This window comes from Phoenix dactylifera, chromosome 6, assembly GCF_051530095.1.
Source record: "Phoenix dactylifera cultivar Ajwa chromosome 6, Ajwa_hap1_PhDact_Kaust_v1.1, whole genome shotgun sequence".
In the NCBI taxonomy this organism is placed as follows: Eukaryota; Viridiplantae; Streptophyta; class Magnoliopsida; order Arecales; family Arecaceae; genus Phoenix; species Phoenix dactylifera.
In genome coordinates, this window is record NC_143195.1 from 25,651,597 (window position 1) to 25,671,807 (window position 20,211).

The 20,211-nt window shown below is 35.0% G+C and overlaps 1 protein-coding gene across 6 annotated transcripts in view; it reads right to left on the minus strand.

Annotated features, from left to right (window-relative positions):
- Positions 1-572: 572 nt before the first annotated feature.
- Positions 573-20,211, minus strand: part of MRH2 (Armadillo/beta-catenin repeat family protein / kinesin motor family protein) — a 37,072-nt gene continuing 17,433 nt past the window's right edge. Inside the window, exons 10-21 of one of the 6 annotated variants that reach the window (XR_003383237.4) lie at positions 20,035-20,169; positions 15,728-15,907; positions 13,358-13,438; positions 13,100-13,228; positions 12,870-13,008; positions 12,668-12,760; positions 11,089-11,214; positions 6,411-6,536; positions 3,150-3,345; positions 2,709-3,057; positions 2,405-2,533; positions 573-828 (exon numbers count right to left, since the gene is read on the minus strand). Coding sequence is in view for 5 of the 6 variants with exons in the window: in XM_088723467.2 (XP_088579593.2) it covers positions 680-837; positions 2,405-2,533; positions 3,202-3,345; positions 6,411-6,536; positions 11,089-11,214; positions 12,668-12,760; positions 12,870-13,008; positions 13,100-13,228; positions 13,358-13,438; positions 15,728-15,907; positions 20,035-20,169 (1,440 nt within the window). In the remaining variant the exon portion in view is untranslated. Of the gene's footprint in view, positions 838-2,404; positions 2,534-2,708; positions 3,058-3,149; positions 3,346-6,410; positions 6,537-11,088; positions 11,215-12,667; positions 12,761-12,869; positions 13,009-13,099; positions 13,229-13,357; positions 13,439-15,727; positions 15,908-20,034; positions 20,170-20,211 lie in introns of those variants that run through there. The other 5 variants (XM_008777438.6, XM_088723467.2, XM_088723468.2 and 2 more) reach the window with 5 other exon arrangements.

The window sequence follows — 20,211 nt, forward strand, 5'->3', positions numbered from 1 at the left end:
ACGTGATCCCTGAGGCAATACTCAGTTTAAGCACTTACACCCATTAACCATGGCAAGGTTACAAAATCTCAAAGAACTTGTCATATATTTTATTTCAAGGGGGTTTATACAGGTTTGCTTTCAGTCTTCGTAATATGGGAAAGCAAATGTTCGCTTAAAAGTAGATACCCATTACCAACGCTGTTATAACATTCGATGAGATTCAAGTCCATATTATACTAGATATATATGATAAGCTTTATCCTTTCCATTTACAGTTAAAAGAAAAAATAAAGTCCTCTGTCTAATCTCAAATATGCAAATTTGTGTGCTACAGACTATGAAATGATACCAGAATTACAAAATTATATACTCCAATTCGTTTTCATTTTTCTGTACATGGATTTCTCCTATCATGGTCCAAATATAGGTTACAGATGGGATTCCACCGTACTCATTATACATCTGGTTAACCGCAATTTACAATATGACTTTGTTTGCATTTGCCTCCAAAATCTGATTCTTTTGTGCTGCAAATCAGTACAATGCTTAATTAGTTACAAATGTTAGTCTAGCTTAAGTTATAACAATGGTAATATGCAATAGCCAGTTTTTTCCATTAACCTCCAAATATAAGTTACAAATGGGAAACCAATGTTCCCATGATCAAGAGATGGCATTTTACAAATCCTAAACTCTTTCATACACTTCTTGTCACTGCCAAAAATGCCGGATTTGAATTCAAGGCCTTCCTTGCAAGGTTGCGCATATCTTCTCTTGAGGACTCCTGTGATATACGAACTAGTTCTTTGACACCTCCACTGGATACAAACTCCCTGGCATTATCCTCTGCAGAAACTAGACAAGCTTTAAATCTTTCCCATCTTTGTGGTGAAATACAAATGAAGATGCTAGCTTAGTTTAGATTCAAATATTGATGTTAAGAAGATCAGGGGGAAAAAGATTCAACTTAAAATCAAAAAAATGCTAAATCTGCTTTGATTTTAGGAACTTGGCAGGATGGTAAATTGAAAAATAACAACAAGATGCATGCCAATTATTTCACAAACATTAGGAGCTTCTCCTTCCATAAATTTTGCAAACTACTAATCATCTTGCATCACAATCCAGCTCGAGTAAAAATTATTATGATATATTACAGAAGACGAAGCAAAAAAAGAGACCATATATTTGTTTCTTCTTGAAACTAATCAATGTTTTTAACATATTATGTACATTCAGACAATTATCATTTGATATATGATTTGCCAAAATTCCGTACAAAATGGAAGACTGGGAAGAGATATGCATATATCGAGGATTACATGAATTAATTTGTTTTGTACAAGGCAATTGTTACTTTTGTGAGCTATATGGATTGAAGATCTAAAGCCGGTGCCAATCCTAGGAACACTATACTCTATTTTCACCGAATCTTGGGATAATAAATGGACCCTTTAGCTGCCTTCCTTTTCAACTAGCAAAACTGCCTATAATAAATTATTCAAGTAAAACCATGGGCTTCATTTTACCCTGTAAAAACTGAGTCAGATAGATGTGACAGAATTTTCTAATTGAAAATGACTCAAAATAATTGTCCAATAGATTAATATAGATGCAGAACCTTCTGAGGTCGTCCAAGCACTTCTTTCTTATATTTGGTAGCTGCAATCAAATCTAAAGAAAATTTAATTCAAGCATATCAAACAATGAGGCAGGCAAGCTATGCATCTAATGGGTAAAGCACCAGAGCCTCTAAAGGGGATTTTTTGGGGGTTCTTACAAATGGCAATTCTTATTAGCCTAGGGGACCATGTGATAAAAAGAAACATGGTTTTATACAATAAAGGTGACTTCAGGTTCGTGATGCATTTATTGTTTGCTTAACAAAACTGATCTTACCAGAAAAAAGAAAGGGAATATGGAAATGATGCAAACAAGGATGCCTATAGGAATTTCCAAGCCCACTTAGAATTCTACAAGTTCTCTATGCTGAGTTTTAGCAAATTTGGTTGCTATGATAGTCAAAAGTTGTCTTGAAATTTCAGCATGATATTAGAGTTGAATTTCAAACAAATCAAATTACCAAAGGTTTAGTAGTTTTTATTTGAATGAAGAGTACTATGTTTTAGTTGGCAAGTGTTTTATAAGTGTCCTAGTTGATTTAGAAATTATTACAGCAGGTTCATATAAGGGTTAGTCATTGTTACAAATTTACAAGGTGGTTTCTATGAAATCCTAAGGCTGAACCTTTGTTCTTGCACATTGTTGATTGCACTAGGATGGATAGGATTCTTGTACTTATTCAAGCAATGATATAGTACCAAATTACATGCATATCATGGAAGAGAATATAAATCAGATCTTAATGCAATATATATATATATATATATTTATATGCATCATGAAGCTCAAATAGATATACCATTTTGAGCCAGATGACAGAGAGCAAGTTCAATGTGGCGCCTTATTGGAGCTGAAAATGTTGTTAACTTGGAAACCATCCAATTAAGTGCACCATCATCAATAAGAAGAGACCTCCCTCGTTTGTATCCTACAGTTCAAATATATGAAAGCATACATTAATATCTTTATAAATTATATCACAGTAACAACTTTCTACTAGTGAAGCATCATACACATCAATATCACATTTAAGAATAGAGGTTAAGAACCATAAAGCTTGCCCAAATGAATTGTATAGATTGATATTTTATGCCTGTCCGCACCTTCTTTTGTACAACACTGGAAACCTCTTTGCATAGTCAAGGTCATAACATAAACAGCACATTTGAAGAAAGTAATTACTAATGCTGCCATAACATAGTTGGCTCTTCTACCATAAATACACCAGTAGCCTGAATGTGACCATTTTTGTATCAACAAGACTTATGAACTGGAATGTTAGTGAATAACTAAATTGTGGATTCATTGAACTTCATGAAGCTAATATCCTGCCACTCTCTGATTGAACTGACTATAAGTACTTTAGTAGACACTTCAAAGATTAATCCGGTATCACTAACAAATATTATTCAAGCACACTTTACGAGATCTCATCTTCCGGATCATCATTGCCTGCCAGGTGATTTATACAATCAGTTGACCCAACATTTCAGAAAATGCAAGTACTGACCATACTATATCTTAACAAAATAACTTAAGCTCACCAGAAAGCAATAATTGCACACTATAGGCAAGACAAAATCATAGGAAAAGAACCTTGCTTGATTCCTCGTGATTCACATTTTGCAAAGTTCGCCATTCCTCTAGCAATTTGTGCTATCACATCATTATTTCCAGATCTGACCATTCCCAAAAGTGCTTTTATTCCGCCATCCTCTTTCAACATCACTTGTAACTTTTCTGTAAGATAAGAATTCAATGTTATATTACAATGATGCAATAGGAACAAACATACAGAATCAAATCAATATTCATGAAGAACATTTTAATACTCTTTGTATCATGCATATACTAGCACAAATGATCATGCACAAGTGCATGGAGGGGGGGGGGGGGGTGTTGGGGGGGACGTTGTAACATTTGATCATTGAGCATAGGAAGTACTATCAAGACAGCACATTGGAGAACTTTCAGCCAAACGATGGCATAAGATTTGAGAGCTCTTTCTCAAATTGCCTGTTGCATTTCTAAAACGAAACGAAATGACCATTGCAAACCATTTTGAAGGATGTGTAACTCTAGCAGAGGCTATCCTGAATCAACACTATATTTTGAATCTTATTGCAAGTAATAAAAAATTTTAATGATGCCATACAGGGATATGCTTGTTACAAATTATAACAAGATACGTAGTTCATTGGCTTTAAAATAATATCAGATATTAAACTATTACCCTACCTGTTGCAAACAAAGGACTTATAACTCTCACAGAAATTTAGCCAGTTTAACAGAAAATTACAGAAAGAATAATCTGATCTTTTTCGACTTTTTTCAAAGCTGATGATTGTTCAAATAGAGGCAAAGCAATAAAGGCATAGACTATACATGAAAAAAGGGTGGCCAGAGATAGTACATGAGGCTCCCGCTACTGCAGGATGGAGAGAGTCAGATGTATACAACCTTTACCCCGCATGTGGAAAGGTTATTTTCATGTTTCGAACCTATGGCACCCAGGTCAGAATAGAGTAATCTTACCGTAATGCCAAGGCTTACCCTCGTGTAGACTATACATGGAGCTTGTTAATTTGTGCATCATACATTTCTTCAAATCTAAGTAAACTGAATGAATGTCCAAGTTTCTGTCTATTGTTGGTCATGAATCATGGAGTAGTGATAGAAGAGTAAAGGATCTTTGCAACCTGCACTAACATATTTTTTATGTGTATGGTAGTTTGAATTGCATGATGAATCATTCAAATTTAGAAGCCGGACCGTTGACTTGGCCTTCTCATGCATAGCAATTATAGGCCTCTGATTTTTAAGGGAAGAAGAAGAAGAAATAAAGAAAGAAAGAAAGAGAGAAAGAAAGAGGGTGTCTAACTTCAGGAACATCAGCAAGTTATTGTTTCTTGAAATTCTCAAGTAAGAATCTCATCTGAACTCTAGAGGAAGAAGGGATTGTCAGAGTATGAACTTGTCTAGCCTGATTGGCATCTTTGACCTGATGTCTAGCTGCTGATCTCAGGGCCAAGAAATTAGTTAACCTTGCAAGCTGCGATCAAACACAACAAAAGACGGGAGGCCTATTTAGAATCTCTTTTTGTGGAACATGAGACTCTACCCAGTCTAAATGAGTGGATGAGCTGGTGTTCTTACCCATTCAACCGAAGAGTCTTTCCCCTTTGATGGAATAATATAGTAAATGCTTGTGCCGTTGTTCTTCACTACAGCCAATCCCTTTCTGCTTTCAAGCTCACAACCACAAAAACATTCACATCTTCATTATTGCCATGACATAGAAGTTTACTTATGTCGCCATGTGTCAATTATATTAAGCCCCAAAAGCATCTATCCACTTTTTTCTTTTTTTCCTTTTTAGAAAAAAGCACCTCTCCACTTTATGGACCTAGTTTATTCAACAAAATTCATTTTCACCTATTTACATCATTTTGTATGATTGATCCAAGATGTCAAGTTAACCACATTGTAATATCATTTAGCTACCGATTTTGGGGGTTCATAATAATTCCATTTCACTAAAATTCCACCCATTACGTATTTTTTATTCTTCAGATTTAAAATGCTTCATCAAATCTAGTTTAGCATTCAACCCCTATCTATGTTTAATGATTAATATATTTTAGTCTGCAAATAGCATAAAGCATAGGACCTCTTCCTTGATATAAATAGCAGATTTATTTACGAGAAGTATAAAGAAATAATGAGCTTAGTCCAGCCCTTACTACAGGGTAATTGCAACTAGAAAGTCACATGGCACTATTACTGCTTCTGACGCTTCGTACTGCCCCTTGATACATATTCTTATTAATTTCAGTGTATCCCTTACATATAGTTTATTTCTTAATAACCACCAAAGTACATTCTGCTGAACAATACCAGATGCATACTCAAAATTGATAAAGGTCATCTGAAGATTATTTATCTTCTCTTTGTGAAGTCCCTAGGTACATCCTAATCCCCACTTATACATACCGGAAACACGTGAACTCAAAAAAAAAAAAAAAGAGCATAAAATAGTTTAGGTTATAATTTTAGACAAGCAAGTATAAGCTACTTAACTAAAGAAAAGACCTTAAATGATGTAAAATGACCAATTTTCCTATCCCCATTAAAACACCATCATGTGCAGATAATTCAGTATTTGGGTGCATCAGATACGTACAACGAAGACCCCATAAAATTGGATATGACAATGCTGAAATAAATGTAAGAAATAATTATGTCCTTCAAACATTTTTGCTTGTGATTTTATTCAAAAATAAGAATGTTGATGAAAAATCCAACCATGATACTAACCAATTTACTTGGTATAAATCCTAGAGACACTTGAACACAGCCTTCAAAGAATAGATTATTTTTGTTTCCACCACAATTGAAAGGAGAGGACCCTAAAGACAAACTCAAAAGAGAAACATAACTAATCTGCCCTTATGCAATATCAATGCTTGTATACCGCTTTCTATCACATAACACTTGACTTAATCTAAAAGTAATGCAGTATGATGGCTATATTCGAGTCTTTCATATATCAATTAATGAACATTCGATATGTTTCATTGCCTATGCATTTAGAAGAAGATATTGCAAGGAAAAGAGAGTATCCACCAAATGAGACTGTATCTGGAACTCCAACCAAATTTCAACAGAAAGAAATCTGGTGCTCATTACATGCTAGCTTTTTTTAGAAAAAATCATGGAATGATTGAAAAAGCTCAGAAACATAACAAAAGTTCGTCTCTTGTAATAGATAATAAATATGGAAAAGTCTGACAATCATGAATTACCATTTCCACATAAATTAGCAATTGCTCCAGCTACCATCCGAAGAGTTTGAGGGTCATCTGTCCCAGATGCTATATTTGCTAATAATCGAGCACCTCCTTTGCTCATTATTAAATCTTGGTTCAACCCTACGCATATCAGACAAGATGAAATAGACAAATGTGTCAATGTTAGTTTGATAAAAATGATAGAGATATAACAACATGGATGTTTTTAAGAGGGATCATATATGACTCCATATTTGTCTTGGATTTCCCCTCATATTGGTTCCATTGAATACATGATGATTAACAACGCTCCAGGAAAGTGATCCTAATGGCCGTCAAAATCATGATATCATTGAACATTAGATGATTTCCAGGACTGCATGCAGATATTACCAATGGCTGTCAACAATATAAGGTTTTCTTAAGAAATGCAACTGAATAACCCCATAATATATCATAACCAATATTAGGTTTTCTGGTTTTTATTTTAATACATAGGGGCATATTGAAAAATGAAATGATTTTGCATGGTGCCTCCCATACATCCTTCCTTTGTTCTTTCCTTCTCTTTTCCGTTAGATTTCAGCCATTTATTGTACTTTCATTTATTTCCATCCACTCTTGAAAACTGAAAAAGATAATTTCTTGTCATGTATTCTCCATTCCATTGAGATATTCCCAAGTTTATTTTCTCTTACAACTGAAGTCACCACTCCACTGTGTAATGGACAACAAGAAGAGCCAACTACTAGAGGCTTACAAAAGAAGAGGGAAAAAGAAAAGCAATGAGTTACTTAGCTATGTTTGGAACTTGCAGTCTCGAAGCCTTTGACATAATTTTCCTCTAACATAAATGCAAATGTAGATCTAACCCTCCTCCAGTTTATTTAAGCTTGAAATAACTTGGAGGTGGTTGTAGATGGGAATTTTTTAACAACTGAGGATCCATAAAGATCCCAAAAAGGTTGGATATCGGTCTGAATGTTTAAGTTAGGGTTAGCGATTGTTTGTAATTGTTTATAATGTCCCTTCCGTACCTTTGCCTTGTCCATGTTCTACTACTTTAATTCTTAAATCCTTTTGTGTTGCATTCCTTGAAGATTTGTGATAAAAATGTTAACTTTAACAATATAAGGGCTCAGTATAATATCGCATTGACACATGGTTTAGGTGCTATGTTGACTTGAAGTACCATATGTCAATACAGGGGCATACCGTACTACATTGACATACTGGCAAGGTACTGGTACAAGATCTAGCATCGAGAATTGAAAACATCAATCAAAGAAAAGAATGTCTTTAACCATGTAGAGTAGAAATTGCACTCCCTTAAGGCCTGTCCGATATACCCAGCTTCTATGGTGTCTGGAACTGCATAGTCCATGATAATCTTAAATCATGGTTGCGCTATTGGGCATAAATGTACAACATGGTAGGATAAGATCTTCGCATCATAGATGTATAGTTTGTTATTGTAAAGTAATTAGCATAATCTACTAGCATGGAAAAGCATGAAGCAAACAATGAGGGCAAGATCTAGTCATGAAAAAGAATACCGATCAATGACATACGTTGAGTACATAGTATGGCTAAAGGCCCAGTGATCGCAAAACTGACCCAAATCAGGTAATTCAACCTGTACCAAACCGTATCGATGCCAGCGCAGGATGGTTCAGCCACTCATCAATTTATTTATAAAATTCCACCCTCCCATTCGATGACTTGAGAACCTTTGAGGCTCTCTCGATCGCTTCGCCACCGGATGCTACTTGCTCTCCCCTCTTCGACATCAGCCATCACTAGTACACCTCCCCTCTCACTCTGCTAGGATTAGGGTTAGTGTTTAGCCCTCGACGCTCTACTTCATTGTCCAGTGGTCTTCTCCTCTTGGTCTCTCTTCATTTTCGAATGTTGGGTGCCATGCCGCTAAGGGCGAGTGAGCAGGCAGAGGTCCGCTGAAACACGTACAAGGTGGTCGTGGACACGGATGAACGTCGGCAGCAGAGGGAGGACAACATGGTGGAGATCTAGAAGAGCCATCAGAAGAAGAGTCACCGGTAAGCCTCCCCCTCTCTCTCTTCTCCCCTCCCTCCCTCTCTCCCCCCCTCTTTCTCTCCTCCCTCTCCCTAATTTGGTACATCTCGAAACAACACGATATGAAACCCCATACTATCCCGAACCAATTGTTGGCCGATACAAGCCCCGATACCAGTTCGGCAGACCTTGGCTAAATCCATTTCTAGTAAAGGTTACATTACTACTGAAAAGTCCTATCAAATTGTTTTATAAAAATCAATCAACGGTATGCATTGTTAAGCATTCAATCTTTCATGGAACTAGAAAACATATAAAAATTGATTGCCATTTCAATTAAGAAAATAGGCAGATATGTTCATAGAGACCGTGGCAAGGGAAAAATCAAGCATAGTGCCCTTCACTTGAAGTTAGGGGTGCAAAGAAATTAAGCAAGCTGAGAAGTAGGCTGCTCGGGCCTAGTTCATGCCAAGATCAAGCCAAGCATGATATTTTGTCTCCAAACTCAGCTTGTTTGTCATGCAAGCTAAACCCAAGTGAGCATTTTTTTTTTAACAAGCCACACCATGCTTCTTTTCAATTTGCAAATCTGTGGTGTCCCAAGCTCGGACTTTTAGGAGCCCATCTTTCAAAAATGTTCTAGCACAGCTCATTTCCTAGCTGACTGAGCTTATTATTGACCAAGCCCAACCTGTTTATGGACAGCTTAGTTTCTCTGCAGCCTTATTTTGAAGTGCTTGAACTTGGGGTACACTTTTGAAGACTTAACTAGTCTGATAATGTTGTCTTGATGTGCCAATAACCTCACAGAGCATAATGAGCTTGTTGTAATGAATCACATGTTTTCGAGTGTAACTAAGAGTTTTGGTTCCAAAATACTAATGCAAAAAAGTTCTAGAGGTTGATTAACATTATTAAGAGTGGTTTAGTCATTATGTCACTGAACATTATCAACAAACGACATAAACAATTAATTAGTTCTAGATATCTGTTTATTGCCCAGGCATTGTCAAACCATCAAATTGATAACCCAAGTTGTGTTTCAAGCTTCATGAGTTTCATCAAAATAATTTTTGTATAGATTGTTGAAATTACATGTGATTTTTAACTATCTAAAACAAAAACAATGATTAAGGGGAATGAAGTACCAATTTTCTACTAATGCCGTAGAAGGGAACAAGTTTATCATTCCATGCCAAAATCTTAAAATATTTACCCAAGTCATATAAAGCACATTGGTCTTGAATCTATTTTGTCCTAATATACAAAGCATCAATCACTCTTGAGTTCGACTGCATTTAATTTATCCCAAATCTTTTTTTTTGTTTGAAAATTCTAATTTGTGATCCATATACAAAGATTAAAAAAAATAGAGATAAGTTCAAGAGTGCTTATTCATTCCAAAATTTGGGCAAGATAGTTAACTAAGTCCAAGACTAGGCAAATGCCAAGTTATTATATCTCTTCAAAATCAAGGAAATGGATAACTAAATTAATGATACATTTAATTCTTATCAAGCAAAAAAAATAATTAATCTGATCAATTTGTGGTGGATAAACTAATTTTTTTTAATCAATGCTACAGCTATATATGTCATTTCCACTATTCCAATTCATTTTAAGATGCTTTAACAATTACATATTTATAGATCATGAGCAGCACACAGGGCATCTATCAGCACCAGAGACACATGTTGCAATGAGTGTGCAAGGAACATATTCAAGTAATATTAAGATAGAGGATCCACTAGTAAAAGATCAAAATACCCATGCTATATGGTATTAGAATCTTCTTCGATTTTTTCCTTAGCAATCGTCCTTTCTAGCACAAGATTATGTCAAAGTATTCTTCCGCGTCAATTGATCTATGAAAGGAAATTGGCTCCATATGCAAGGCTGACCTAGGTTAAGAAATGGTATTCATTATTTATGGATCAATTTTTTGTCAATAACTAGGTATCAGATATTTTGTTTTCTCATCATCTGATGGATTCAACCCTACTAGTTAACTATATTTTGCTAAAGGTCTTGCACAATGTTATTTTAAACCAGGCTTCCCTACTTGTCGAATAAACTACACACTGAATGGCTCCATGGCATGCAAAGCCGATATAATTAAGAGTCAATAAATGAAGCATAAAGCATTAACTTATGACTATAAATTAAAAGATTGAGCATTGTATGGTTGAATAAACTTTATGGCCTCTACAAGTATTCCTTGACAAAGACCACGTTGGCAGAGTGTTAAGATGCATCTTCAATGACAATTAGATAAAAAGATTCTTGTTCCAACATTTAGGTTAAGATAGTAATATGTGGTGATCTTCATGTTGAATATGTCATAGTTGTATTTCTAATAGTTTAAGAGCATATAGATGATTCAAAAGCTAGCATTGTTGAAAAACATAGCCCTGGATAGGACACCTGAACAGAAAAGAGGACTCATAAACCATCCTCATTTGGGGTTACTTCATTTATATTTGTTGCAAAATTCTGCAAGCATTGAATGTTAAATTTTCTCTATCACTATGTAATAAGTTACCTAAACGAATTCTATTTTCTAAATGCCATGAAATAATATAACTTACATTCTTAAAACCACAAACTAACTACTCAAACATAATATAATCATGCCATCTTCGGATATAAATTCTATTACCATTCATTGCCAAATTAGCTATAGCACCAGCAGTAACTCGATGGATGGATGTATTCTCTGATGATTCTAAAAGCGTAAGTAGAGCGTCCAACCCTCCTTCCTCAACAATCTTTTCCTGGTTTATATCTGCAAAGTTAAAGGGAAACTGCAACTGAAAAGGGTGTAAAATATCATTTTATATGCTGCCACATAGAGAAGCATCTAAGGTGGTCATCATTGAAATATCCAATCAACCACATGAAGATGACATCTGCAAGAAGAGCAGTAGATCTCCCTAGCATCCTTCCTGTTTAGAGGTAACGTAAATAGCAGTACTGTTACTCCAGTTTAAAAGGTCAATTCTGCTCTGAAAAAAGCTTCAATAGTTGATAGCAGAGATATAGTGAATACCGGTCAGTAGGACTAAACACCATGGATAATGATTCACCAGACAACGCAGTTATCCAAAACCCAAACCTTAGAGCTACTTTAAGACAGACAACAGAGCGAACAAGAAAGATGAACTACCATGTACATTATTACATTAGCATTACAGTGGATAAAGTCATCGGGAATCATATTGGTTCCCATTGCCTATGCAGGCCTGCCCAACTACTTTCTGAAGACCAATTACACGATACACAAAACATAAATATGCAAACATGATGCCTCATACAATGTAGTGCAGGTAAAACATATTTAAGCCTTGGAATGAAATTTATTAACTTACACTTCACTTGTCTTGTACTAACTGACACTTAAAATCCACTTAATGTGCTCTTATAAGGAAAGAGAACAAAGTTTTTGTTCACTTACAGACTAGTTACTGCAGCATGTTAAGAAATGGATATAAAAATCAGAACTATTGAAGCTTTGTGCAAATGATGGGCCTTTGCAGATCTTTTTAAATACGACATGTACTTCACATACATCAGCCAGGGAATACTCCAAAACAAAATAAAATAACTGCAGCACTGTGCAAGAGAGAAGTTGGATATCTGAAAACACATTCCTCTATCGGATCGAAAATGGAAAGATTTGTACAAGTTATACGTTTCGTCACCACTTTGTGGAAAATAGTTAGGTATGAAATCTCCAAAAACAAGGATATCTTTACGAAATAAAGTCCAGATATAATAAATTGAACTATATTCAAGAGAAACGGGTATTTGTGGATCTCTTAAATTAAGAAAAGTATCCATGAGCAAGCCTTAGATGCAAATAATTCTGATTTTGTTTTCTCCAAAGGTCAAGTTACAGCTGATAGTACGTATCTAATGACCAAACATATGCTATTTCTTATGCAGAACTTGTTGCCACATGAGCTCAAAATATTCATTATAATCAGACGTATTTACTATAGGTTGAAAGAAACCAGAATTCTGCAAAGTATGGATAGTGTTTGCGGAGAGATTAGTAACACTCAAGCAAGCACATATAGACCAATAAATGATGACGTTACATTCATTTGATCATTCAAGTGGATATAGATCATCTCCAGGAGAAATCTGGAAATGCAAAACAGCAGTTTGGATCATAGACATAAAATTGATCAGATGCATAAGAAAATAGTGGGAAAGAAATTGGATATTTTTCGTACCTTCAGCAGCAAGATTAGCAACCATCTTCACTGCATGGATTTGCACATCTAAGTCCCCAGATTTTAACAAACCTATTATATTTGAAAGGCCAACTGTATGTGTAATGCCAACGATCAGATGAGTCAGAAGAACAGAACACATCAAGACACTGACAAAAAGACATTGACTAAGGCACATTAAGCTTAATGCATAAAATCATGCCTTCTTCAAAGATCTTGGAAATAGTATCCCTTTGAGTAGACATCGTCTCCCTTGACTTGTTTGGCTTGGGGATGTTTAATGCACCACCTAATCCTGATGTAGATCTAATTGCACTGTCCATCTGATGCGACGTTTTATACTGTCAAGGCAGCCAAAGATTATAGCACAGCTCATTTCATGAACAACTTAAATGATGAATATTAATCGTTACACCAAGCAATACCAGTTACCTCAAGTTCAGTACTGTGGTTATTCAAGACATTTTTCAATTTGACAATGTCAACTTCAAGAGTCTGTCTTTGCATTTCTTCATATAACAGTTTTTCTTGCAGAGATTTAAGCTCTTTATTTAACGATTCCTGCATAAAAGAACAAAAGTTCAATGATTCAAGATATTAAGGAGAAATGATTTTTGGCAAATATGAAATAGAAGCTCATGCAGAAGATCTTTCAATTATGAATATACAATAATGTTATGCTGATTGTACCTTTCCCAGCAAGATTTCATTGTTTTCTGCTTCTAGGGACTGAACTTTACTTGCAGCCTCTTTGTTCAGCTTTGACATCTCCTGTTGGAGCTCATCAATCACATTTTCTTTAATGTGAACATTTTTTCAAGTACATTATTTAAGGAATCATTTGCAATAAGGAAACTGAAAATAGATGATGAGCATGGAAGATGAAAACAATGACAAACCATGGCCAAAGTATGCAAGAGAAAAGGCATTCAAAGGAAGGAAGCAAGATCTGCCATACTGACCTGTACTGATGTACAGTAAAGGTATGGAAACAAGTTTTAGACAGCATATGAGCCTCTGTACTGATCCAAAATGAGTGGAACCGCCACATACCACTCGGTTAGGGTGATAATATGGCTAGGAGTGAGAAAACGTATTGGAGGCATGTCTCAATATAAGGTACATACCACACTATACTGAACCAGTAACACACCAATATGGTTTCTGGTACTGATTTTGCTGACCTTGGAAGGAAGTGCATGAGCTCTGGACATCAATTTATCCTAGTTTGGATAGCATTGTAGACCCCTGTCGCCCACTACTAGGATAGTTAGAGATATTCAGACATTTGGACAACACATTTTGACTCTACCCGATTAATAGTCAACAGATAGTTGGAAAGCTAAACTGAGACGCAGGCTGGGTCTGGTTTGGATCATATATATGAGACTAATTTTATTTCTGGTTGAGTTTTCATGAAGTGATAGCCAAAACCAAGCTAGATAGCATTTCATAAATCATTTGTTTAATACACACCTACGGAGAGCATCTTATGCCTAGCATAATTATTCCTTCCTCTTCACCTTCTTGGTAGCAAAGAAATCAGTGTCCTATGTGCTTCACATTTTATTCAAGTATATGATTTAACATGACCTCAAAGTAGATGCCTTAGGGATTTTTCTTATGACTAAACTTGGGTAGTTGAGTAGAAGCTTTTTAAGCCTCAAAGTTCTTTTAAAGCATGGACTATAAGTTTACACAATGGTTGTAGTCTCTCAGCAAGTGAACTGTGGAAAACAATTTCATTTAGTTCATGTTTTAAAGTGGGGGCAGCAGACATTCAAATAATTATAAGGTTCTGTGTTATAAGCTATCAAAAGTTTCAATTTTGTCTTATATATAATCCAAAAAATTCTCAATTTTCTCTACAATATTCAATAATCTTCTAAGATCGGATTGTATTTTCAAACTTTTCATTAAAAGAGTTTTACTTGCTTTCGTTCTAACCCCAGTTTCAAGAAGCTAGATGAGATGATTAGTGTCGATTTGATGGAAAATACAGGTCTCCCAATTTTGTCATACAAATATTTACACATTATTGTACGAGACTGGACAAGACATTACTTAATTTTAGAATACAAAAAATATAATCAATTACTACTAACTACATCAAGAGAATACTTAGTTTTTTATTTGGAAGCAGGATGAATATTCAAAAGATTTTTGATACTCATAACCAACAAGCATTATAATATTTAGTTGGAATCAGAATATAAATCATTGTTATTGGTTCCTATTGGAGGTTGCATCCACCAAATCAAATTATCATGAGATAAAAATCGTTCATGTATAGATTATTGGTTAATAGATGGTTAATAACAGATATACAAGAATGTCAAAATTACCTAAGTTCTACACTATATACATAATATGCATGTAAAACATGTTGATTGAACATAACTTGTACTCCCTTCATTCGAGTTTATTGCTAGACACATCGATCCTCATAAAAACCACAAATTGGTCCTCCTCATGAATCAAGATAGAAATGATCATCAACCATAAGCCTATGAATCAACATGTTGGTAGACAATCACATACATGTTTCAAGCAAAATTTGTAGAACACAATGAAGATAAACAAACTCAAACACAATCATTAACCAACAAAAAAATAAAAAAATAACAATTTTACACATAGGTACAGTTATGACTGATGACACAAAGTCCAACAAGAAGCATGTCACGAATGCCAAATGAAGCCATAAAATGAGATGTTAAAGAAAGGGGGGGAGCAGCTTACAGATGCATATGGAAAAACTTAACAGATTACAGACTATTGATCAGAAAATTAGTAAAATCCCTACCACATATGCAAATATTAGTTCTCTGTCCCAAGGTTTTTTGCAGCAGAGTGAGAAACTGCAATGACTTGTTGAGTCAAAATAGGAGTACTCTATATCCTAATAAAACTCTAAAACATACAAAGAAAGATGAGTCAAAAGTTTCCCCACAATAATAAGGGCTCAAAATCCTAATATCCAAAAAATTTAGATAGTAAAATGAGTAAAACCAGGAAAAACTTGACTGAAGTGACCTTGTTTATTGTTTCTAATTTTACCTGCAGTAATTTCTGATTATCATCCAGTTGCTGCTGCATTTCAGCCATCTGGGCTTCTAAAGTTGCACAATGGGAGTTTTTATCTTCTAGATGCTTAAGTAGTTCTGCTATTTTCTTCTCATACATCTGAGTAGTGTCTGCAAGTACCTTCTGATATGTAGAACTTTCAAGCTGGTGCTGCTACTAACAACAAAAACTAGCATTAGATGTACAACTCTACTAGCTACAAGCAGCAAAGTATTTACAAATGCACATATATTTTACTCATTTAGTATTTAGAGCTATATGTTGAAAAAAGAAAGAAATGCCATAAAAATGGATAATCCCAACAAATAAACATGATGTGCACAGTGTAACACTGCAGAAAACAGGGAACAAGAGAAAGTAGCATCTTTTACCTACTTTCTAAATCTTTTGTTCACCTAATTCATTCAAGGAGTGGCCAGAATAGAACTTTGATGTGCAGCGTAGTTATGGGAACAAACACACAGGTAGAGAAGCATCAATGCAAGCATTATATACCATCCTAATTTCCATCAAACACAACATGCCAGTGCATGAATAATGTCATACTATAGGCATCATTTTTTTATGGGGTGTGATATAATGCACGACTACTTGGGAATAGGGGTTGCAATTTACGTGTGGTGCGTTAGGTCAAATTTGGATTGGGTCAAAACCTGCCTAACCCATACATGACACAAAATTCATCAGGCAGGATAACGGAAAACTGAACCCAACCTGCTCAAGTTCAGACTATTTCAAGTCATCCATGATTAATTAAATGAATAAAATAAATTCTAAACATTCATTCTAAATTAAAAAGATATTAAAGTTAACCATCTAAACTTCCACCTGCTCTCTCCTTACTACCTAAGCTGACTCCAGCCCTAATCCCCTCCTCCACCCTTCCCCCCATCCTCTCACTAGAGCCCTAACTTAACCAAGTCCTTCCTCTCCAATCATTTTCTCTCTCTAGCATGGACCAGGGGAATCACCCTGTCTTGCTTGACTTCCAGAGGTTATCTGATTTGGATAGGGTTGGAGAGAAGCAGCTTCATTGCTGGCAAAGGAGATGGGAGGGGGCAAATGGAGACAGAGAAGAAGAGGAAAGGGGGGTGAGTTGAGTCATTGTAGGCGAGGGAGGAGCCACAGAGGAGAAAGGAGGCAAGATGGGTGCTGTCTTGACACTGAATAAACCTACATACTATTCAAGATGCTCTAAAGCAGTGCAACATTAATATTCTTTTTCTCTTACAAGGATTTTAAGGCCCAATAAACAGATTGGACACAATTATTATAAAAATAAAAAATACATGGCAAGTCAAATAAAAGTTGAAAACCAAGGTAATCTGCAGTATGCAAGCTTCCCACGGTGCTATCAATATATGTGCTTACCGTTGCACAACATTATGTGTACCAAAACTATGTTTTTAATGTGTACGTATGATTTTATATATCCATGTAGTTTTTATCACGAATCTAAATCATACAGTTCCATTTAATATATAGGATATATCTGACCTCATGAGCATTAGCAATGAGGATATATGTGGTCTCAAGGATATTAAATGTCTGTTTTGATTGTTGCACAGGAACTTTTTGGGAAAACTCTAATTTTAATATTTCATTATTAAAATGTGTTATTCAAACTTTATTAGGGATTTTACAATATGTTCTGATCTATAATTTACATTCTGATAAAAAGTTAAATTCTTTATACCGAGATAAAGATACTTATAAAGTAGTTGCTCACTCCAACAATTATATAGCCATTCTGGAGTGATTGGTGACATTGGGATGAACCGTTTAGGGAGAAAAGGAAGGACTCAGTACCATGAAGTTACCTTTTGGATCTAGTGAAAGATTCAAGCAAGACCTGCAATACTGTAGTTTGCATTTATTTGTTTATATCTTTGATAATATAGTAACATGTATAATAGGCTACGATCAAGTTCCGCAACTAGATCTTATCTAAGATTTGTCGTGTGCAATCATATGGTCTGTTTAAAGACGGTTCAGAACTGGTTTTACTTTTGTACTCATATTTAATCAACTAAAATGTTCAAACCTTGCAACTCAAAATTTGGAATCTCAAGGCGTGGCAACACATGTTTGTTAGCAGTGAACATGGATGTACGAAGATTTGTGATCTTATATTTCTAGGCTATGTTTAGAATATTTCTATTCATTAATACAATGCAGTATAGTTTGGTAAATGTTTAAAACAAAAAAAAAGGAATAAAGTAGCATATCTTAGAGTCCCGATTGCATATTACGTGCATAAAATGGGCATAGAGCAGCAAAAAAAGTTTACCATCCCAAAATGTCATGGGCACAATAAGAGATCCTTTCTTACAGTTTTTCTTTTTTCCTTATTGTCTCAACTGTCAAATCTCAATGCAAAGTCATCAAAACAACCCATCCCAAGGTCAAAAACGAGATGATGGACTTGCAGATGTATCTAACTCATTTTCTTGATTTAAACAAATTTTTAACTCTAATTATGGTGGTTCATTGATTTCAACTGACTTCTTAAATTTCCAATCTAATTAATTGTAATAGGAGTCAAAACCACCAAGATTAACAAAATTGTAACTCATTTGTTCCAGCCGAAATCAAACTTTCAAAGCTTTGGTTCATTTTGTGCTCTTTAAGATAATTGTCATTCTCAATGGAAACATGAGGGAAAGTTGGATTACGTGCTCTAAAGTTGACAATAGCTACTATCCTATATTCCTATGGGCTGACCAACCAAAAAAGGGGAAAAAGCTTTGATATTCATGAGAGCTGGGTTGTTACTGGATTGACTTGCAAAGCAATTGTCCCCATCTCCAAGAACCTTAGGCTTATTCTTGTTGCCGGTTGTAACTTATTCTTTGAGCATATAATGCAGCACAATTTTTAGTGAGAGAAAATTAAGGAAGTGGATATGTTCACATTTGTTCCTAACTCCAAGTACCCAGACTTATTTCTATTAGCAGTTGTAAGTCCTATTAAAATTCTTTTTCGGGTCACAGTCTAGTAAAATTTTTTTGAGCATATAATGTGCCAATATTTTTACTGAGAAGACCAAAGAAGTGGATGCCTTTGTCCCTAAGGCTAAGAGCTTATGTTACTCAGACCATTTTGATTCAACTCCAGACATATGACACTTAAATATGAGTATTTGCTATCAAGCTTGGGTATGTAAAATAAAGACATCTGTTATGCAAACATTGGGTGAATCTATCGCTTATGTGCGCACCTAACATTCAACAGACAAACTCAGGTCCATGTTAGATAGGCTAACACGCATATTGAAATGTAGTAATGTACTGTTAAAGGGTAGCTATGACGATGAGATAAAGTGCTCGAAATCCATTTCTGTTTTTAACAATGTTCTTCCATTACCCATTCGATTAAGGTTCCAAGTCGAATATTTGGGTTACAAGTTTATCTTCATGGGAGACCACCTCCTCTCTTGTTCCCATGCCATCTAAACAATCTTGACCTTCTATGTGCAAAAAAACCTGAGCAATTAGACAAACAGAAAACTAGATACTTTCTAGATGATCTTGGCCACATATACAAAGACTTGGGTGATTAGACAGGCCACCTTATATCCAACAAGATAAGTATCTGGAGACTAATCATAAAAGTGGTTGCCTCGCCCTCATCATGAAATGCAGACAATCACATGGACAACTTATTTGATACTTCAATATGTGTTTTATTTTTCAAATTTGACATGCAGGTTATATGCCAGCATACATATAAAGAGGGTAGCAATGTTGCTAGCTGGGTATTCACAGGAAGTGATTACTTATAAAGGCCTTCCCATCCAACTAGTTTCCAAAAGTCCTCGCCTATTTTCTACCTATGATTTGCATAGAAAGGATCTTGCAGCGGCTTGGTAGCAATCCTCTCCTTTATCAAAAAATAATTACAAAATCAACTATGTAATAGCTACAATTATCCTATCATTTAAAGTCACTCTTACGTGGACATATCTTAAACAACTATTGTTCCTATGTTGACCTTAATCCAGCATACAACTTCATAAACATATATCTACAAATTTTGTCAATTATTTAGCAAATTTATGCTATGATTTTGTGAAAAAAAATCACTGCATACATAAATTATCTACATTAAAAGATGTCAAAAATACCCGAATGTATATAATTTCAGTCAACTCACATGTTGCTTTGACCTCAACATTCATATTGTATCCAAACTTAAACAAATCTACAAGAAATAAACATTATCTATAAAATTAAGAAATTAAAAAAAAAAATCAATACATGAAAAGAAATCAAAAGTACCTTGCTCTGCTTCAAGCATGTTTCTAGATGAACAACCTCTTCAAACAAATGATTGTTTTCGCCCTTCTGAGTGTTTAGTTCCTCCAACAAACTTTTGATCTTTAACTCTAGATGGATATTTTCTTTCTCAAAATGCTGCCCAAAAAAATAAGAAAAAAGCAAAGCAGAACTAATTTT